This window comes from Arvicanthis niloticus, chromosome X (genome assembly GCF_011762505.2).
Source record: "Arvicanthis niloticus isolate mArvNil1 chromosome X, mArvNil1.pat.X, whole genome shotgun sequence".
Lineage (NCBI taxonomy): Eukaryota > Metazoa > Chordata > Mammalia > Rodentia > Muridae > Arvicanthis > Arvicanthis niloticus.
This window is the reverse complement of record NC_047679.1, coordinates 127,335,794-127,358,275: the sequence shown is the minus strand read 5'-3', so window position 1 is coordinate 127,358,275 and position 22,482 is coordinate 127,335,794. Positions and strand designations below refer to the sequence as shown.

The 22,482-nt window shown below is 37.8% G+C and overlaps 1 protein-coding gene across 3 annotated transcripts in view; it reads left to right on the top strand.

Moving 5' to 3' along the window:
- Gabra3 (gamma-aminobutyric acid type A receptor subunit alpha3) overlaps positions 1–17,217 on the top strand; it is a 213,674-nt gene extending 196,457 nt beyond the window's left edge. For 2 of the 3 annotated variants that reach the window (XM_076918611.1, XM_076918610.1), the window contains 2 exons: positions 4,214–4,425; positions 14,862–15,889. In XM_076918611.1, coding sequence (XP_076774726.1) covers positions 4,214–4,425; positions 14,862–15,200 — 551 coding nt within the window. In that variant the 3' untranslated portion in view covers positions 15,201–15,889. Of the gene's footprint in view, positions 1–4,213; positions 4,426–14,861 lie in introns of all 3 variants that reach the window. The other variant, XM_034484920.1, reaches the window with a different exon arrangement.
- The last annotated feature ends 5,265 nt before the right edge of the window (positions 17,218–22,482 follow it).

Here is a 22,482-nt window from a genome sequence, read left to right as displayed (position 1 = left end):
ATTCCCCCCCCCACTCAGTGTTCAGCTTTCATGGGACCAAGGATCTCCTCTCCCACCTATGCCCAACAAGGCCATCCTCCCCTACATATACAGATGGAGTCATGGGTACCTCCCTATGTGCTCCTAGGCTGGTGGTTTAGACCCTGGGGGGCTCTGGTTGGTTGGTATTGTTGCTCTCCTCATGGGGCCACAAACCCTTTCAGCTCCTTCAGTCTTCTCTCTAACTCTTCCATTGGGAACCCTTGATCAGATCAATGGTTAGCTGTGAGCATCTGCCTCTGGGTATGTCAGACTCTGGGAGACCTCTAAGGAGACAGACATATCAGGCTCCTGTCAGCATGCACTTCCTGATATCCACATCAGAGTCTATCTTTGGTGACTGTACATGGGATGAATACCCAGGTGGAATGGTCTCCAGATGGCCTCTCCTTCAGTTTCTGTCCCACACTTTGTCTCCATATTTGCTCCCTTGGGTATTTTGTTACTCCTTCTAAGTCACTCTTTTAATAGTTAAAACTTGGCTTTATACTAATTCAGAACCTATTTACAGTAACTGCATTAATATGAAAACCTCCCATTTGAAAAGTTAATTTTAAAAGTAAGAACAAGGAGTTAAGAATAGCCAAAATTGAGACAAGCCCCATAGGATATCAAGATGATTAAAACACAGCAGTCATCAAAGCAGCCTTGTATTGGCATAAAGAAAAGAAAAATAAGTAAAAGTAAACCAAACACTAGAGTGTGCTTGCAAGTAATCCCTTGTTTATAGAAACTTGATTTACCACAAAGATATTATTGGAAAGAATTACTTGAAATTATTCATGGACTTAAATATAAAAATTCCATATGTCATTGAATAAAACATAAAAATGATATGCTATGTATCTTTTGGAATAGGTACTTAAATGTTATAAGAATTTTACAGAAATGTAAATAAATAAAATATCCAATAAAAAAGAATTGTACATAACCCTCCTAATCTGGATATTCTTCTCTTACATATATAACCAACTGAATTGAGTAGTGTAAATAAAGTGTATAAATAATAACACTTCCACAAGAATGTATATGTTTCATTCATAAAAATGTGTCAATAACTAGTCATATATAGATACAGTTATATTAATTTTCCCAACAAGATCAAATGTGCAAGATATTTTTATCTTATTGCATATGAATTATACCACAATTTAAAATACAAACATGTAGGATGATAGATGTTGGAATAATCAGACAGAAACTTTCAAATATTCATGATGAATATTTATAAATAAATAAATGCAATGGAGAAAATTCAGGAGAGAAAGCATATTGGTTATCATAGAATTTAAAAATACAAATGAATACCCATTTCTTTAAACATTGTTATATTACCCCATAAATTGAAAGATAGATCAAAATAAAATACGTAAAACAGCAAAAATATGAAATGCACAGACAGAGTCATCATGAGATTCACTGAGTTGGTATAGCACAGAAGAATGAGAGAAGGAAAAGAATAGTTTCACCAATTTGAAAGAGATAATAGCTAAAACTGGCCCTATATCAAGAAGGATATAAAGTTACAATTCCAAGGAAAGCTGGTTAAAGAATGCAAACTTGAGATTGTTATCATTACACTTTTTGTGGATAAAATACTGATGGCTCTTTACCCAATAAAAGGAAAATTATCCTAGAAGGAAGGCTGGTATTATTAATCAAGGTGACTGTGTATTAAATACACAAATAATAGCAGTGACTTATAAGGAAAATACTATTGTCTACTCTAACCTATGTAAGTTGATGAGGAAAAATAAACAATAATCTATATACTTTCATTATCAAAGAAAAATATCAATTAGAATTAAAATTTCATAAATGAAGGATGCATGTTGACTAAAAAGTATCTATATCTTCTGAGAATGTTAAATGTCCAACTACTTTAATAAGCCTGTCAATGTCGTGTAAAAAAATATGTATTCATACACTATAATCTTCCAGTGTTATTCCTATGCATTTATGAAGAGAAGTAAAAACATACCTATATAAATACTTAATGCAATTTGTTTAGATACTTTTATAATAAGAGTTGAAGATAGAAAACAATTGAGATGCCCATTAATAAGTGAATAGATAAACTAATTAGGTTACCCTAAACCTATGAATTCATTCTGAAATAAAAAAAAAATTGCTCTCAAGATACATGAAATAAGAACAAACCTAAGCTATTGTACTAAATTATTGTATCCAGACACAATTGAGCACATACTATATGATAATGACATGAAACTGGGGGTGGGGGCAGAGACCAAGGAGAGGGAGGATCTTAGGTAAATAAAGGAGTCTACGAGAAAGAGTGTTCTAAGACTGTGAATTCATGCTAATTCCCCTCATCATGCATGCAGTTTGATAGAACAGATACATTTTAACAAGTAAGTATACTAGAAACACTCATAGGAAATGGGAGGTCAGCCAGTTCTACCTTAGTCGTTGAAGAAGGGCTTTCTATACTCTAGGTACAGAATGCTTGATTGAGAGCCCTTCCAAGTCTGACCAGCTAAGAGCTCTTTATAAGGTGACAGGTCTAATTAAGCACCAAAGGCTAAGTAAAATTCCCCATTGAGATAAGGCACAGAAGCATATATGGTGCAGTAGAGTTGCTATAGATATGCTCACGTGGACTGTACATTTGTTCATAGCCAGGAATGAGATGGCTTATTTCTCCCATAAAACTCCACTTCATTTTTCTTTTTTTATTTGATATCTGGTTTTTTTTTATTTTTATACACATGACAAGATTTTACACCAATAGCAAATTAAAAAGTACAAATTTCAGGAGGAATTGAGAACTTCATACATGAGTCATGAGTATATACATTGCTTGTATACTCCTTAGACTATTAGGATTGGTAAGGTTTGGGTCTATTATCAGTTCTTTGTTTATAAGTACTAACAATGTAGCTGACCCTCACATTGGTTACAATGTGTTTTAGTTAATCAGCTTTGATGCTATGTTTGTGCTAAAGTGTACATTTGGGATCTTTGTTGAAATTCTTCTCCAGTCTAGATTTTCATGTATACAGAAAATGTGCAAGTAAGGAATTCAAAGGAGCAAGACAAGAGAAGAGGCACCAGGGGTGGTTGCCCACATGCCTTACTCTCTCAGTAGTGTTAATATCTTTAGTGATTCTTCTGGTTGCCTTACTCTGTAGTTTCTCTTCATTCTGTGCCCTACTTGACTCATGCACATGTTTTCCATCCTCTTCAGTTTTCCAACAATCAGAAAGAGATTGTGATCAATTCTCCTTCAAATTTGATTGACTTTGAGAATATGAAAGTCCCAGGGTATCTAATACTCACAGATTGGAATAAAGAAGGCACAGAGAGATTAAAGGAATTCTAAGATAAAAAACAAGTAAGTGGCAGCCAAAGAAGCTCTTGTTATACCAAAACTCACAAAATACAGATTTTTGAATATTTTTAATTACCCCGAAAGCTCAGAAACCCAGAACTTGATACAGTGACAGAAACACATTTGATATTAGTTTGTTACATTATCAGAACATCACAAAAAGGAAATCTAGAAACCAGATTAAACTTAGACCTATGCTCTGAATAATGGTCTCAGTTTCAGGATTGTCAAAAGAAAACTACCAGGACTGACAGAAAGATGACTAAAAGGAGGACATGAGGGAATCAGTGATCTCCAATCACTCTGGAGATGAGAAGACTCTTCTTTGGTCTCTATAGGCCTATCCTGGAGATGAGGGAGTATAATTTCACTTCCTGTCAGGTCACAGAAAGAACATTGAGAACATCAGTAGGGTAATCATTGGAGGAAACATATTTAGGTCAAAAGTCTAATTTAGAAACTCTGTTACAACAAAATTGGTTACTTATTCCTCAGCAGGAGTGCTTAGTCAGAGACTAGCAGACAGTTACAGAGTGGACTGAAGACTCTTATTTAATGGCAGTTGGAATGAAATATTTGCTAGGTTGATCTATCCAGCCTTGATATTCTGTACAATTTACTTTAAAAATAGTCAATTACTTGAAGCAAAAGAAAAGCAAAAGTTCATTACTGAAATGTGCAGCAGCCTGCTCGACAGATAACACAACTTGAGGGTCCTTACTGAGATGAAGAACTTCCTTTCAGAGGGAAGTTGGTGACCTTCATCAAGTACCCTGCCAGTGTCTTCCAGTTGCAACTGTCTCTTGACTTTTCTCTCCTTAGGTGTCACCACGGTTCTCACCATGACCACCTTGAGTATCAGTGCCAGAAACTCTTTACCTAAAGTGGCATATGCGACGGCCATGGACTGGTTCATAGCCGTCTGTTATGCCTTTGTATTTTCTGCACTGATTGAATTTGCTACTGTCAACTACTTCACCAAGCGGAGTTGGGCTTGGGAAGGCAAGAAGGTAACAGAGGCCCTGGAGATGAAGGTGAGTGGAAGCGAAAGAAGGACTGAGAATCACTTCCTGAGAGATCTGTATTGGGACCAGAAGTGAACAGCCTGTAGCCCGCAGGAACTCAGCAGGGCTATGCTCTATTCACTGGGGTCATCAATCCAATTCTCAACTGGAGTGCTTCTTGATAATTTGGATTTCAACTAGGAACAATGAAAAAACAGCTAATAACATGTGAGGCTTATGTCTTCTGGTGTTGAATCAAATATAAATGTAATGCTGCTGTATTCTAGAGAAACCCATTGGCACCCAGAAACTCGGAGTCTTATCTACATCCACAGCAATCTCTAAGACCACTTCTACCTGTCATTCTCCAGAACGTACACATTCCAGTAAAACTAAAGTGCTTATCATTCCTTCCAAGTCTTTGTGTATTTTGTATTCTTTACCTAAAGTACACTTCCCATCACCTGTACCCTGGTAAAGACCTACTTGTTTTTCCAAACCCAACTAAAATATTACTTTCTCTGTAGAGCCTGTCAGGAACCATGAAGACTGATTTGACTTTTCTGTGTATGAATACTCTGATATTAAAATAATTTAGCTTGATTAAAGTTACTCATTTACCTCCTTACTCGGGTATACACATCTTGAATATTGTAGCTTATCTGAACAAGAGTAAAAGCTGAAGAAATGTTGGCTAAATAGGTAGATAAAGAACAGAGACAAGATAAAAACACTGGATCAATAGGAATTAGTCATGAATGAGATAAAGTATATCATCACACAGTAGTTTGAATGAGTTGAGGTATCTAGATTCAAATGTACGCCTTAGTTGGTGTTTTATTGCTATAAAGAGACACCATGACCACAGTAACACTTAGAAAGGAAAACATTTAATTGGGGATGACTTACAGTTCAGAGGTTCAGTCCATGATATTCTTGGTGGGAGGCATGGCATCATGTAAGCAGATGTGGTGCTAGAGAAGTAGCTAAGTGTTCTACATCTGTATCTGTATGCAGCAGGATGTGAACTGCCTTCTTTCTATTTTTATTGCATATTTTAAAATTTATATTTCAAATGTTATCCCTTTCCTGGATCCTCCACCCTGAAACCCCCTATCCCATTCCCTCTACCACTGCTTCTATGAGGCTGTTCCCCCACTCACCCACTCCTGCCTCCCCACCCTGGCATTCCTCTACACTGAGGCAACAAGCCTTCACAGGATCAAGGGCTTCTCTTCCCATTGATGCCCGACAAGGCCATCCTCTGCTACAAACTTGGCAGGAGCCATGGGTCCCTCCATGTGTACTCTTTGGTTGATGGTTTAGTACCTGGGAGCTCTGGCAGGTCTGGTTGGTTAATATTGTTGTTCTTCCTATGGGGTTGCAAAGCCCTTCAGCTCCCTCAGTCCTTTCTCTAACTCCTCCATTGGGGACCACATTGGGGACCCTGTGCTCAGTTCAATGGTTGGCTGCACACATCCTCCTCTGTATTTATCAGGCTCTGACAGAGCCTCTCAGGAGACAGCTATATCGGGCTCCTGTCAGCATGCACTTCTTGGCATCCACAACAGTGTCTGCTTTTGGTGACTGCACATGGGATGGATCCCCAGGTGGAACACTCTCTTGATGGCCTTTCCTTCAGTCTCTGTTCCACTCTTTGTCTCCATATTTCCTCCTGTAAGTATTTTGTTCTTCCTTCTAAGAAGGATGGAAGAACCCACACTTTGGTCTTCCTTCTTCTTGAGCTTTATGTGGTCTGTGAATTGTATCTTTGGTATTGTGAGCTTTGCGACTACTAACCACTTATCAGTGAGTGCATACCATGTGTGTTCTTTTGTGATTGGGTTAACTCACTCAGGATGATATTTTCTAGTTCTACCCATTTGCCTAAGAATTTCTCTAATTCATTGTTTATAATAGCTGAGTAATACTCCATTGTGTAAATGTACCACATTTTTTGTATCCATTCCTCTGTTGAAGGACATCTGGGTTCTTTCCAGCTTCTGGCTATTATAAATAAGGCTGCTATGAACATACTGGAGCATGTGTCCTTGTTATACGTTGGAGCATCTTCTGGGTATATGCCCAGGAGTGAGTGGTATAGCTAGTATGTCCAATTTTCTGAGGAACTGCCAAACTTACTTCCAGAGTGGTTGTACTAGCTTGCAATCCCACCAACAATGGAGGAGTGTTCCTCTTTCTCCACATCCTTGCCAGCATCTGCTGTCACCTGAGTTTTTCGTCTTGGGCTTGAGCTTCTAAGACCTCAAAGCCCTAGTAAAACACTTTCTGCAATAAAGCCACACCTACTTTAACAATGTCACACCTCCTGCTAGTGGCACTCTCTATTGTCCAAGTAATTAAACACAAACTATGGGACCCATTCCTATTTAAACCACCATAATGTACATTGTAGCATACTAAAAAGTACTATAAATACAATCCAATAATTATTCTTAAAAGAATCATAGATAAGAAAAATGGTACTGAAGCCTTTTCAAGCTGGAGTTAAAGGTGTGTTTCATAAAGTAAAATGTTGAATTAGCAATTTTTGAAATAGACTATAATTGCTTACCTAAACAGAATTTAACTTTAGTGTAAATGCAGTTAACTGACTCTAATTTTTTTCATCTACTCTCCTACAGGATTTTTTTTGTTTATTTTTTATTGTACTTTCTCTAGTTGTTACATTTTTATCCTTGCCATACATTGACCCTTCTACATCTTGACTTGTCAGTTATGATCCAAGAATGATGACGTCATCTACAAAGCATAAGGAATTCGGTGTACCTAACCTACTTCTCACACTTTCTTCTCTTTTCATTGCTCTACTTTGTATTAGTGATAGTGATATACCAAATACCCCCAAAAAGGAAAATTATAGACCAAAATTATAGACCAATTCCTCAGATGTAGGTATTGATGCAAATAAAATCTCAATAAAATTCTTATGCACCTAATTAAAATAATTTCAAAAAAGATTATCTACCATGTTCAGGTAAGCTTTATCCCAGAAATGCAGGGATGGTTCAACCTATGTAAATCAGAAAATATAATCCTAACTAAACTATAGAAATTACATGATTATAACATTTGATTCAGAAAAAGCTTTTGACACAAATCCAACATCCTTCATGTTAAAAGTCCTTAAGAGACTAGGGATATAGGAGGCATACCTCAATACAGTTTAGATCATGTACAGGAAGCCTCCACATCACATCATCATAATTGGAAAAAAACATAAAATAATTTTCACAAAAACAAAACAAGAATGTCCATTTTCCTTATTCCTGTTCAACATAATACCTGAAGTCTTAGCTAGATCAATAAGACAAGTAAGAGAGATCAAAGGAAAAATAGGAAAGGAAAATAGGCAAGTCAAAGTATCTTTATTTGCAGATGATACAGTTTTATATATAAAAGTCCCTGAAGGACTCCATCATAAAATTTCTACCTCTAATATTAAAAAATCAGCAAAATAGATGGATACAAAATTAACAGACATTTTCTTTTAAAAGTTGTAGATTTTTGGCTTTTAATATATAAAGAAAGCTTTATTGACAACACAGATTTATGTCTGTTCTCTTCCTAGAAGTACCAATTATATATACCATAGAGATTTCTGCTGTCTTCTATATATACCATTTCTTCTATAATAATTTTTAACTCCATTATTTTTCATTTAATTTCATTGCCGTTTTCCTCAACAATACTCATTCACCTTCGTTTTGTGGTATCTTCTTCAATCACTTATACAACTTACTTTTTGAGACAGAGTCTCTTGCTAAATAATAAGTGCACCAATTTGGCTAGATTTACTAGCTAGTGGGTCCCAATAATCTCCTTTCTCTACCTCCTCAGTGTTGGGATTACAGGTACTTGATTCTATTCCTGAGTTTTCACATGGATTCTGGAGACAAAACCCAGGTCCTTATTCTTGCATAGCAGCATGTTCACTCACTGAATTCTCTTTCTCTCTAGCCTAATTGCCTTATATTTATTTCATGATTTTTCACATCTTGCTTTCATGCTATCCATGTTTCTCTTGTGCATTCTTCAACAATCTTTATTGCTCATCTTCCTCCCTCTTGCAGCACATTTTGCATCAGGTAGTACTTTAAGTTGTAATAGAGCATTTTTTACTACCTATTATGTGTGGAAACATTCTTTTAGGAAGTGACTCAGAGGGTGATTAGGACAGGGGTGAGCACTTGAGAGTGATTTGTAGTCTTTATAATTTAAGTTCATTTTCTGTTCGTCTAAACTCCTATGGGTACTACTTGTAATGATTCTGCTTCTAAGTAACAAGTTTCTGTTGCTCTGTTGTGTGTGTGTGTGTGTGTGTGTGTGTCTGCACACCTTCAACTACTGAATTGGGGCTATATCCTTTATTTTTCATTCTTTGCCAAATTTAATGATCAAACTTAATTTTAGGATGTTATTATTACCAATATTGTGTTTAAAGATAAGGATCATTTGTTTCTCCTCATGGCCAATGCTATCCATTTGTTGAAATTCTTTTTTGGGCTAGAACCCTAAAGCAACAAATATGTTAATTTTATCATCACCATTACCTGATTTTAATTATTTTTGGCATCAAAGTTATACAATTCCAGTTTCACAAAAGATGAAGCTTTAGGGCTTGGAATTACAACTCTGCTGTAGAATGTTTATCATGAATATCAAGGTCATTCATTTGAAATTCAGCAATACAAAAAGAGAAAGTAAAGTGAAACAACAACCCCCAAAGTTCTTAAAAGTAAAGATGGCCCAGGTCTAATAAGCAAAATGTTCCAGAATATATTGTTAGTTAGATATTTTAAGAGAAGTTAGCTCAATAGCTGATACACTTTATGTTCATTAAGGACAAATTATGACAAGCTGACTTCTAATAAAAGGCTAATAAACTGATAGAACTGGACATGACATAGAGTTTATCAAGATACTTGATTAACTTTAAAAATTCTTTTATTTTATGTGTATAATTAGTTACATACACTAATGCATGGAGTGCTCCCCAGAGGCCAGAGGAGAGAGAGCATCAGATGCCCTGTGATTAGAAATGTGAGCTTCCATCTGGGTGCTAAGAATTGAACCTAGATCCTCTGCAAGAAGAGCAAATCCTCTCGAGCCATCACTTCATACCCACTGATTAACTTTTTCTTACACTCTGTGAGGAATAGAAAATACTTAAATACAATTAGGCTGATATAATTGGTTGACCAATTGAAGTCAATCAAAATTCATCAATGGAGTGACATTTAGCTGGCCTGAATAGAGGCTCTTGAGGATGATTCATAGGTTTGTTTTAACTCCAATCTCTCAACATGCTGTCCTTTGAGACTCAAATTAGGAAATACAAGGTAGAAGATTCAAATACTTAATGGTTGTTAGGGGATGATTAATTTTTGAATTAAAAATCAGACTTATGAAGTTTGAAAGGACAGATTAAAATTAAGAGACTAAGAACAAATATTAATTCAATTCTAAGAGTTAGTTCTAGCACATGAAAGCATAACAAAAATTTAGTTACGATATAAGAATACTTTCTCATATGTGCACATGTGCCACTCTCTTTTTCTGGGATGGAATCTTGCTATGTTGCCCAGGCTGACATTCACCTAGTTGTCCTATTACCTAAATCTCCAAAGTTAAGTGGAATTTCTGGCATGTATCATTACACTCAGTTTTGCAATCTCCCTTTAACCTTTTCCTTCACTCTTCTCAATCCTTAGTTGAATCTTCGATTAACATAGAACAAGTCATTCCTCTTCCAAATACAAGATGCTTTGTGATTACTATTCTCCCCTGAAATTTGGTTGTTTGAATATTTGAAGAGTTTTCTCTTATTTGGTCTTAGATCACCTCCTTAAAGATAATTCTTCTAACTAGCATTAACCATCCTACTCTGCACTGACCTTTCTTATGTATCTCCACTCTGCTTCTCATTGCCTGGTATCAGTGTATATGTTTGTTTGATTATACTGCTATTACATGTCCAGTGGAATGTGACCTTGAGGACGGAGATCATGATTTACTGTTTACGGTTACATCCCAAGCATACACCAGATAACTTGCTGCATAATAGACAATTTAGAAATATTTAGTAATTCAATAACATATGAAGTCTTTAAAAATATGATTATCTCTCTTTTTCTTCATCCAATATAGTTACAATCATGTATAATTACACCCACTTATCAGTTATAGGCAGTTGTGAACTAACTGCTTGATATGAGTTCTTGAAATTGAACCCAGGTCTTCTGCAAGCATAGTTAGCTTTCTTAACCCCTGAGCCATATAGTTAGCCTTCTATTTTGTTTACTGTCTTTCTAGGGAGAGCAGAAACCATCATACAATGTCTACCTCAATTTCTTATGTTTCATTACTCTCCTCAAAACACTGGTAGTATCTGAATTTCCTCCATTCTTTCCTTCTAAGCAGTAATAATTTGAACCTGGATAATTCCCCATGTATGATTTAGATAAGTCCCATTGTTTTAAGAAGCTGGTCTTCCATTTCCATTTTCCTCTCCCTTCTGTAGGCTTAACTAGACCCTATTCATTGATCCTGTCTTCCTCTAACATTCTTTACCTCATTTGTTAAGACAGACTCTCTCACTGAACCTAGATGTCACCAATTCAACTAGACTGTCTAGCCAGCAAGCCCCAGGGACTTTCCAGTCTTCCAGCACTAGGATTTTAGTCTTCTTCATGTACTGCCATACCCAGTTTTTAAATGGCTGTTGATGGTGTTAACTTAGGTCTCCCTGAACTATTTCCTCATCCTCAAATTGTCTCTTTTTGTAATTAATCTTTATCTCTGAGTTATCGCTCTGAGTTTTTTCAGGGCAAGGTCTTTGATTCATTATATATTTTTCATATATGAACATATTATTTAAGGCAACTATCATAAACAATATAGTATGGATAGTTAAAATTAGACATAGGCAGAATTAAAGCAATATGGTTCATTGTATTACTTAAATGAATGCAGATATGTGTCTTAGTTCCCAATTCCAGGTTAGAGCTCAAGCACTGCAGGGGATAATACTGTAAGAGGACAGAAACTTGAACTACCAGTCACATCCACAGTCAAGAGCAGAGAGAAATGAATGCCTACTGATCAGTTCACTTTCTGTGCTGTAGTACAATTTAGGGCCCGAGCCTAGAGAATAAAAGTGGGCATTCTCATGTTAATTAATACAATCAAGATCCTATCTCCCACAGATTGCCCATGGAGTAACCTGATCTAGAAAACCTCTCACTAAGAATGTTGTCTCCCCAAGTGATTCCAGATTTTGCCAAGTTGACAATTAAAGCTACTATCACATATAGATAGATATATAACATTTAAATTGTGGTAAAAAGTTTCTGTTTTTATTTTTATTACTTAAATTTTGTTTTTGACAATTTCATATGTGTACAATTCATTTGATTGCTGTCACCCTTACTCTCTCTTATCTCCTTTCCAACACTGTATTTTTTAAACAATGATAAGTACAATTCAATAATGTTAAGCACACTCATAGTTAATCTCCAGAATAGTTTTTAATCTCACAAAATTTAACTGTCTACACTCATGAAAGGACAACTTCTCTGCATCCTGCTCTGACAAGGAAGGTAAAAAATGTAATAACGATTAGAATATATCATGTTGGAAATGGTGAGAGAAGCTAAAAGGTAAGTTTAGTTTACCATTTAAATAATCTATGATTAAATCAACTGTTGCATCTCTTTACCTATAGAATATAAAGTGGCTGAGGAAACAAAGAACAGGTTTATTGCCACAAGTGATTGTTTCAAATACCTAGTCATAAGCAGCTTATAAGATGACTAAATGTAAAAGCTTTTAGCAAAGTCAGGATAATGTTTTCTTTCCCTTCTGTTTTTCCTGCTTTGGTTGTTGTTTTTTTGTCTACTCATGGAAAAAAGAAATTACCAAGCAAGCTAATAAGCAGGCAGACAAGTTAAGCACTATTTTATTTAATAGCAAAAGCGTTTAGCAGCGGGACTCTATTCACACAATGACTTTGCTAATTATAAATGAACCTCATGTTATACTTAAAGCATTTATAAGGTTCTTAGAAGGCTTTGAGCTCTGTGCCCCTTCTGCTTGTAACAATGTGACTACAGTCCTCCAACAGAAAGAAAAGTATTGCTTTTGAAATATCCTATTAGTCAGACTTTTTATTTACTTAAATGAACACCTCCTTATCTTGCACACTCTCCCTCCCCTTATTTCCCAACACTTCCTGCCCCTGACTGAGAACACTGATGGTAAAACATAGGCAGGCAGAGTATAGCATACAAGCCCTTTAAAGAACTGGTCTTTTCTATCTGTGCCTTCAATTCCTGCAACTATTTTTGCCCATGCTAACTGTGATTCAGCCACAGCAAACTCCTTGCCACCCAACAGTGTTCTGGGTCTCTGCATGGCCTTTGCTGCAGTGTCATCTGATGATTCTTGCTCAACATTTAATATATAGGCAGGAACCCTCACAGCCTTTGTTGAGCTGCCTTTTCCATACCTGCATGCACACTGATAGCACTTTACTCAAAACAGTTAGGACTCGAGTTACACATTATGACAGTCATGTGTTCACAGGCTCTCTTCAACAATAGACTGTTGTGAGCAGTTAGGGGAAAGAGACTGAAGTACAAATTCCAATGTTTCCTCTTAACCCTAAATATCTAGCATACTTTTGACCCTGTTGATATTTAATAAATGTTTTAAAATGATGATTATTTTATTTGAATCAGGAAAGTGAATAGTACTGTGGTCTAACAGCAGAAAGATAAAAGAGATAAGAATTCTGAAGAAAGTAATAAAAGACATGCAGGCAAACTGGCAACAAAAGGAACAGGAAAGTTAGAAAGGAAATCAGGAAAGAAGTGCTAGAATAAAGAAGTTAACTCTATGTTTTCATAAATGGCATAAAAGAGACTGGGCTGTCTGAAGAAGAGCTGGAGGGAAGACATGGCAAGAGTTTCTAGGTTCTGAATTAGGCCGCTGCCTTGGGCTACAATTAGGAGCTAGCTTGCCACCTTGCTACATAGCATCTCTATTCTAGTCCAGACATAAACATTAATCACTGTCTCCTTTGTTTTGCAAGACATGAGCATGTGTGTGTGTGTGTGTGTGTGTGTGTGTGTGAGAGAGAGAGAGAGAGACAGAGACAGAGACAGAGACAGAGACAGACAGAGACAGAGACACAGAGAGACAGACAGAGACAAAGAGACAAAGACAGAGAGACAGAATATTTCTTACTGTGTTTTAGAGATAGTTTATGCTGAAAAAAAAAAACCCTCCCTCTCGGGGGAGGCTGTGGTTCCTGTCAGCAGCCTGACAAGATTGGAAAGCCTTTGTGCACCCCCTACTTTGATAAGCACCTTTATAGTGCATGAGGACAGCATGCTGTTGTGATGATGCATGTAAACACTCCATATGATTTATTATGATCTTTAAGACAGAAGGACTTTACAGATTCACCAAGCTCTCTTCTTTACAGGAGGTGTGTCCCTTGATGGTCGCAGCCTTTTGAATTTTTTTTCCTCGGGTAACCAAGAGTATCTTGTGCTATAATAGAAGGCAGCACAGACTATCTATGGACTAAAGTCGGGAACTCAGATTGGTAGTATGAGCTCTGACATTTAATCTCAGGCTGACTTACTTATCACGTGGGAATAATGTCACCTACTTCATAGGGTTACTATGAAGGATGAAATCACAGTCTATAAGACCTCACATTTCCTACCAATTCCCATTGTCACTCTCTCCTGATCTCAGCAGTCTGCCAGCTATTTTCATCTTCAGTTTACAAATGAAGAAACTAAAGCTCACAAAGGAAATGTGATTTACACAAATGCATATAACTAGAAAGCTAATCTTCTAGTTTTCTTTCTGCTGCTGTGATAAAACACTCACCAAAAGCAGTGTAAGAGAGGATAGGGTTGATTTGGCTTACACTTTCAGGTCACAGTCCATTATTGAGGGAAGCTAACACAGGTACTCAAGCAGAAACTTGAAGCAGAAACTATGGAGAAATAAATACTGCTTGCTGGCTGACCTGAAGGCCCATGCTTAGATAGCTTTCTCATTATAGTCTAGGACCCCCTGCCTAAGAAGTGATGTCCATAGTGATGTAGAGCCATCTACATCAGTGAACAATCAAGAAAAGTCCCCACAGACAGGTCCAAAAGCCAACCTTGTTATAGACAATCCCTAAGTTGAGACCCACTATGACAAGGTGTCCGTTGGGGCTGACTAGGATAGTGAAAATTGTGCATGTAGGTTTTCTGTTTTTAAAATATTATCCCTATACATAAACCTGACTACTTAGTAGGTTTTTTTTAATGCCCCTCATGGTTCTTCTTCCCTGCAGTCTCTGGGGGTACTTTGTGCTGTGAATTCATTATCTTTTGTTTGTTTTGTTCTCCCCACTTCCCCTCTTTTTCTGCCTCTAGAAGAAAACACCAGCAGCCCCAACAAAGAAAACAAGCACCACCTTCAACATAGTAGGAACTACCTATCCTATCAACCTGGCCAAGGATACTGAGTTTTCTACCATCTCCAAGGCTGCTGCTACTCCCAGTGCTTCTTCAACTCCAACAGTGATTGCTTCACCCAAGGCCACTTATGTGCAAGACAGTCCTGCTGAGACCAAGACCTACAACAGTGTCAGCAAGGTTGACAAAATTTCCCGCATCATTTTCCCTGTGCTCTTTGCCATTTTCAATCTTGTCTATTGGGCCACATATGTGAACCGGGAATCAGCTATAAAGGGCATGATCCGCAAACAGTAGATAATAGTGGCAGCACAGCAACTAGAGCACTGTATACCCCATGAAGGATACAAACCCCAAACCCCAGGTCTCCCCTCATGTGTTTCAGGATTCTTTTCAACCTTGTTCCAAGCTGAGTGTAATCACTTTCTCAATTCATATTTATAAACTTCAATGAAAATGTAAAACAGAAAATTGACTTGTCCCTTAAACATTGCTTGGATTGAGCCAAACACTGCCATTTGTTCAGTTTCTCATCTTAGTATTCCAGTCTCCCCTAGCTGATGGCACTGCATGTGTTTATTTCACTTTCACCCTGCCCACTGCAGAAAGGACAGGAGACGCTACTTCTTCTAGTAGAAACCTTGGCTATGTGAGGTCTAGGGTGTTGAGATCCAGGAGCATCATTGACTGGGCTTCATTGGATGATTCTGATTCACTACACAGTCAGGCTGGGCTATCTCATATGATATTACTTACCTGACACCTTCCATACACCCATCAAGGCTTACTAGGCATATGAACTGGTAAATGTAAACAAGCCTATGGAAATGTTTGAAACAACTCAGATAGTTTCTTGCCTTGGTGGTCAGTGGGGACAATTGATGCTCACCTCTGTCAAACAGAGAGAGAGAGAGAGAGAGAGAGAGAGAGAGAGAGAGAGAGAGAGAGAGAGAGAGAGAAAGAAGAAGAAGAAGAAGAAGAAGGAGGAGGAGGAGGAGGAGGAGGAGGAGGAGGAGGAGGAGGAGGAGGAGGGAGAGAGGGAGAGGGAAATAGTTGGATCATTCCAACATTAAAGAAGTGGGCTCTATTGTAGTTTTAGCCAGCCCCTCAGCAAAGTAGTGCCTGAATATATGTCTCCTGCTTACTTTGGATACATGGCTGCCTGCAAACTCTTCTGGGAAAAACTGAACAGATACTTTTGACTTAAAATGGTACATGTACACACAAAATGATCTAGATTAGATGCCTACACAAGAATTATTTAAAGATGGGGAATATAAGAAAATCACCTTCCTGCCAAAGCAATTAGTCAAATATTAGATGGAATATGATGGTGGTGGTTAAAGGCTAAAATCTGCCTCAAAAGAAAGGGCCACAGATTGTATACATATAGTGCCCTCTTTCAGGCCCAGTCACTTTGATCCTCATTATGTCAAGGACTTCTTACCTGATTTGGATGCCATTTGTAATGAGGGATGAATTGGAGAGTCATAGAGTTATCTCTACTTATTTTTACATCAGTTAAATTATTAACTTTATTACCAATTTTATAATGTATTAGAGGCCATTTGATCTCATGTGTTCTTAAATGTGAACAAAAAGAACAGAGACAATTTTTATAAGATAGTCTCAGAAGTTTGAATAATTCGCCTGTGCCTCTTACAAATGTCTTTAATAAAGAAATATTCCATACCAATTTTCAATGTGAAGGACTAGCTGAGAAGCCAGGGCCATTCTGTCCTTAAAATTAACACAACCATGGAGTGCCCTCTGGGTCATAGAGTCAGTTTAGACACTATAAAGGTCTTTAGAAAGGCAACAATACATTACCCAAGAATAGCACTTCTAATAGTAATGACTCAAAGGAAGGAGACTGTTTAGTATAACAGCCCCAGCCACTTTGGATCTAAATAGCTCAACTAGTCCAGCATATCCTGAAGGTCTAAGGTAAAGTCACAAGTAGCACCACAAGCAGATTCTTCCTGCCCACCCACTGAACAAAGCTCCTAAGGGGTGTATCATTAGCTGCTGGTTGCCTTTTCATCCATCTTTTCCTTATTCCCTGCTTCCTTGCCATTGTTGGGATAATGCATGCACATCCCATTATTCTTAAGACTGTGTCTGTAGGTAAACTTATGACTAGAAGAGTGTAGTCTTGTGAATGTATGGGGATGGGGGGTGGGATGGGGGGCTGTTAATGATTGTCTTAAGAAATCTAGAATGGAAGCCTGAGCTTTGCCTCTGTAGAAATTGCGTGTTCAAATGCTTTGGTGCAATGTTTAGTGGCTGTTTATTAAACTCTTTATGAATTGTACTTGTGCTGGAATACTTTCATTGGTTGCTATTAGTCTTACAGACAGTGAGTACTATATTCACTTTGACATCTACTCTGGTACTATCAACTTTCCACTTTGTAACACCATCAGAATATACTAGAAGAGGGTATCTCCAGAGAACAAGATTGGCTACAGTGATCCAAATGGATCCTATGTGGAAACACAGCTTTGAATGACTCAAGGGCATCCTTAACCAACAGGAAAGAGGAGGAAACATCTATATTGCTTCTCTGCTAAATTCACCAAGTCCTAAGAAGTAGAGAACAGTATTTTCATTGCTGTTCTAGTCACTTTCCCCTTTCCAGTGAGTACTATTTCCCTTCAGCAGTAGTTCAAGTCAAGTGACTGAGAGCATCTGAGTGGTTAGACCATATGTAGGCAACGCATGTCACCTTTATTTTTCATAGTGTTATGAGATATCTTAAAAGTAAAACTAATCTTAAGAGATATACTTGAGAAATTTACCTGGCCTCTGGGAATAGGAAAAGAGCTCCTTAGGAAAGTATAACCTGTGTTTGTGTGTGTGAGTGTGTGTGTGTGTGTGTGTGTGTGTGTGTGTGTGTGTGTAGGGGGATGAGAAAAAGGAACAGAAAAAAGGGGGAAAGAGATTAAAATAAAGAAGGAACTCAACAGAAAAGGAAAAAATGAGACTGGGAGGATATCCCCAGATCATGGAGTACAGCAAGTAAGTACCCCTTAGCACATGGTAGGTGCACAATAAATGTTTATTGAATGAAAAAATGCTATTTTACATCAGAACCACATGGAGGGGTTCTTACTGTAATGTTGGAGAAAGTAGAAGCTGTATCTATGACCAGTGGATATCAGTGGAAACAAACAAATATAATGTGCAGCCTTTTGGAGCAACCCTGAGAACATTCCAGTGCTAATAAACATGCAATCTTTTAAGCTACTTTAAATAGCTTTTTCCTAATTAAATCTTTGTTCCTGTGTGCTTTTAAACAGAGATGTTTCATTAATAATCCATTAGTCCCTCTTCCTAAAGACCTATATGTTGGTAGAAAGACATGATTTAGTAGCAGACCTCTCTGAAACATCAGGCATATCTACCAGCTACTTCAGAGGCTGATCTTGGGAAAGAGGCACCCTAGAACTCAAAGTCCTTGCAAAAGGGCCAGCAGTAAGTGGAAGTATTAGGAGGGTACAGGGAGATACAATCTGGGGAAATTCACTCAATAGGGCTCCAGAATTTGTGACAGGAATCTACTGGCTTCAATTGCTTCTAGTTACACAACTTATGTGACTATGTATTACAGTAAGGTTAAAGGTGTCTGCACTTGTTGATAAAATTGCTTTCTGCCTTATATTTTCTTTTAAATTGTAATGTTTAAAGTATAAAATATGATGTTTTGGCAAATGTGCATAGTGAAATGATTATCATTGCCAAGACTAAATTTAGGTGTGGGGTTTTGTCTATGTTTGGGCTATGGTTTTGTCTTATTTTCTTTTATGATGCAATGATAAAATGCTCTGACAAAAGCAACTTAAGGAAGGGCTCACTTTAGTTCTTGGTTTAATGTGCACCATGGCAGGAGAGTCAAGGCAGCAAGAGCTTGAATCATTGCCCAAAATCAGAAATAAGAGCAGTGTATGCGTGCATGCACACACCGCTCACTTCACCTTCTCCATTTAAGTACACAGAATCCCAGTCAGTGAATGATCCCGCTTACATCATGCCAACCTTCCCATTTCAATTAAGGTAATTCAGATAATCTTCCACAGCCATGCCCAGAGGTCATCTCCTAAGTGATTCTAGATTCTATCACATTGACAATTAACACTAACCATCACAGTGTTCTTTTACTTTATACTTCACACATGAGTAAGATCACCATGCACTTGTCTTTCTGTGACTGGCTTATTACACTTAAGATAATGACCTCTAGAGCCATCTTATGACAAATGGTAGGGATAACTTGGTCCCGATCTAGTTTCTTCTTTAAATTCGATAATTTGAATGGGTAAAGCATGTCCATGAAAGTACCAAAGAGGTACCACTTCTCTTTTATCACAGGAGCAAGGCCTCTCTGCCCTAAGGCCAGCCCCTCCTTTGTTCCTCTCCTCTGCTCTCTTCTCAGAGACTTTTATTATCTACTTTCAGTGAAACTGCTCTTGCTGAGTCGCCATTGCCCTCTTTCCTAAAACCTAAAGGCTTTTCCCACTTATCTTCCTTGACCTGTCATCAGCACTTCACAGTGTTCACAACTACTTTATCCTTGAAACTTACTCTGGTTCCATGACACACCACACTCTCCAAAGAACCACTTTTCTGTGGGTTTTTGGTTTGTTTTCTTTTAATCTGTTCAACTGTCCTTTTTTTTTTTTCCTTTAGGATTGTGGTTCCCTATGGTGGTCTTGTTTCCTTCTTCACACTCTCCCTGAATGATCTGATGTCTCCTGATGGCTTAGGTTACCAACTCACACATTAGCTCTTTTATAACAAACCACTCCTGAGTGAAAGAGCTCCTGATCTTCTCTGAAGAGCACACCAGCTATAGCTTGTCTCTCTTCGATGATTTCTGGAGCCACAGACAGGGCTATTCAAGCAAATGTGGAGTAACTTTATTAACTGGAATATCAGAGAGAGATCAATCTTTTTCTTGGAAATGCACTGGCCTTTATGCACTGAGATGTAGGCACATCCGTTGCCAACCTCCAGTTCTGTTCAGAAGGACAAAAGCTAGATCCTAAACAAAGATCAAAGAGATTCCAGATACTGGATGGAGGGGGCTCAGGATCTCAAGTCACTTCCCTAGCAAATGATCAAGATCCATGAATAGCTAAGGACAAATTCACATAGGATTGTTCATCTTCACATTGTGTGACTTTGCACAGCATGGCATCTGGGATCTGAAAGGGAATATCTCTGAGAGGGAGCCTCTGGGGACAAATATCTTAAAGGAAACTAGTAGAAGCTGACTCTTTACTGTCCTATATTAGAAAACACAGAATACCAAAGACCAAAGCATGAAGAAAGAGGACACAAAAAAGCCAAGGCTAAGGATGATATAAGTGTATATGGAAACTACTACATCTATTTTATGTTGATAACTGCCAAATGGATAACTTTAACCTAAGTCATTCAAATGAATTCTTTTTATATGTTCAGAAGAATCCCCATTACACACACACACACACACACACACACACACACACACACACACACACGGGCACGTGCACGAGAGAGAGAGAATTTCCCTTGATCCCTTGATTGTTCCTTTATCAAGTAATAGGTGAATTATTCACCCAGATGCTCTATAGCAACAACAAGAACTAAAAGCAATGTTCTCCATATCTCCCTTGCATCTTAATACCTAACACATTGAAAGTCTTCTACTCAGCCTCCAGCTTAAATCCTACATTGTACCCTCTCCTTCCCACTTATATTATCTACACTTCCATCATGATGAGTCACCTTGGTTACTACAGGCATGCCTTTTAAAACTAAAAAAAAAAAAAAAAAAAACTTATTATGTCACTTGCCCTTTGAGGGCATCTTGCTCAGCATAGAATAAAGTCCAAAATGTATCCCTGGCCATGAAAATCCTGTGTAGTGCTCTTGCTTACTTCTCAACCTCCTTTTTCCAAAATTGCTGTTTCTCACTTACAATGTATCAGTTATATGAACTGTTGCAGGCACTTTATGCAAGGTGTTTCCTTGGTGCATAATGTTCCTTCCCTTCCAGTTTCATCTGGTTGAGCCCTGCCAATCCCATGGTTATTGTTTTCTATAGTACATATCTAGCAATGCCATGTGCATTCACTCTGCTCTAACCTGATGTTCATCAGTTTTGTTCCAATGTCCCACCAGTTTAAGCACTGTAATGTGGAGTTGTTAAAGTATACCCCAGACTATGACTGAAGCTTTAGTCAGAACTCAAATGAGGGGCTGTGTATACACTTTAGTAGTTAAAGAGATTGCTGCACAAGGATGAGGACCGAAATAAATACATATCAAAGTCAGGCATTGAGGAACATATTTGTAACCATAGGAGGGAGAGGAGACAGATGAACAGCCATTTTCTGGGTTTAGTAAATGACCTTGTCGCAAAAACAACAACAAAAAACCCAAAACAAACAAACAAACATAGAAACAAATAAAATGTGAAGAACAATAAAGGAAGATTCCCAGATCTTGTCTCTGTCCTCTATACATACATACACAGGAGAGAGCAACCATAGCACATGTCCACATGCATACAACACACACATAAAGAAAAAAAACTAAACACAATAAATTGTGAGCTGACCTTTAAATGATAATGCCAAATTCCTCAGGCAGGGAAGAACACTGGCAACAGGATGCACAAAGACCCAGATGTTTTAGAGACAAAAGTTAGTTATGTAGCTAAATTAATTTGTCAAAACTGTCCAGGATAACTGTTAGAATGAATGGTAAATATAGTGGCTCAGGACCTGAGAAAATTGTATGCAAAACAGGCTATCATCTATCTAATGATGTGGCCACATGCCACAATGAGGCTGGCTTGAGATTCTAAAAAAGATGATAGCAGAACACATAAAGGTACTTTGAGGTAAACAGGGATTGATTTCACTATTCTCAGTCAACTTCCTTCAGACCCAGCATCTTAGAGTTTCATACTCTGATCCTTTCATACTCTCTCCAGATTCACTATTACACACACTCTCTCACTCATAGTCCTTTCTGACATAAATAAACTTCAAATGAAATGAGCAGGAAGTACACAAAATGCATTAACAGCACTGACCCGGTTCCCTGAAGACTGCTTTTTAATCATAGTCTCAAAATGGCCCTCAAAGCTACACTAGTCTGAGACTTAGGTCTTTAAGTTGATTCCACTTCCTGAAACACAGCTTCAAATCATTCTAGCCTCCTTCCTACCTTTTGATGGAGGAGATTTGAAGAAATTTAATGAATGTTGTTGAAAGTATAGAGCTGCTTTTCTGAAGGGAAACAGAGGAAGATTAGATCTGGGGGAAAGAGAGAGGGGAACTTGCAGGAGTCGGGGCAGACAGGGTGGAGTAGAAGGAGGGGAAACTGCAATCTGGTTGTACAGATAAACAAATTAATTAGTTAATCAATTAATTTAAAAAGTATGGAGCTAATGCCATCCTGGTTAAAACAGCACCAGCCAATGAAACCAAGTCTCAATCACTATATGTTGATATCAGAAATATTTCCTATTGACACTGAAGGTGCCCAGTGTCTTTCACACCATATTCATGTCGAGCTTGTGTTC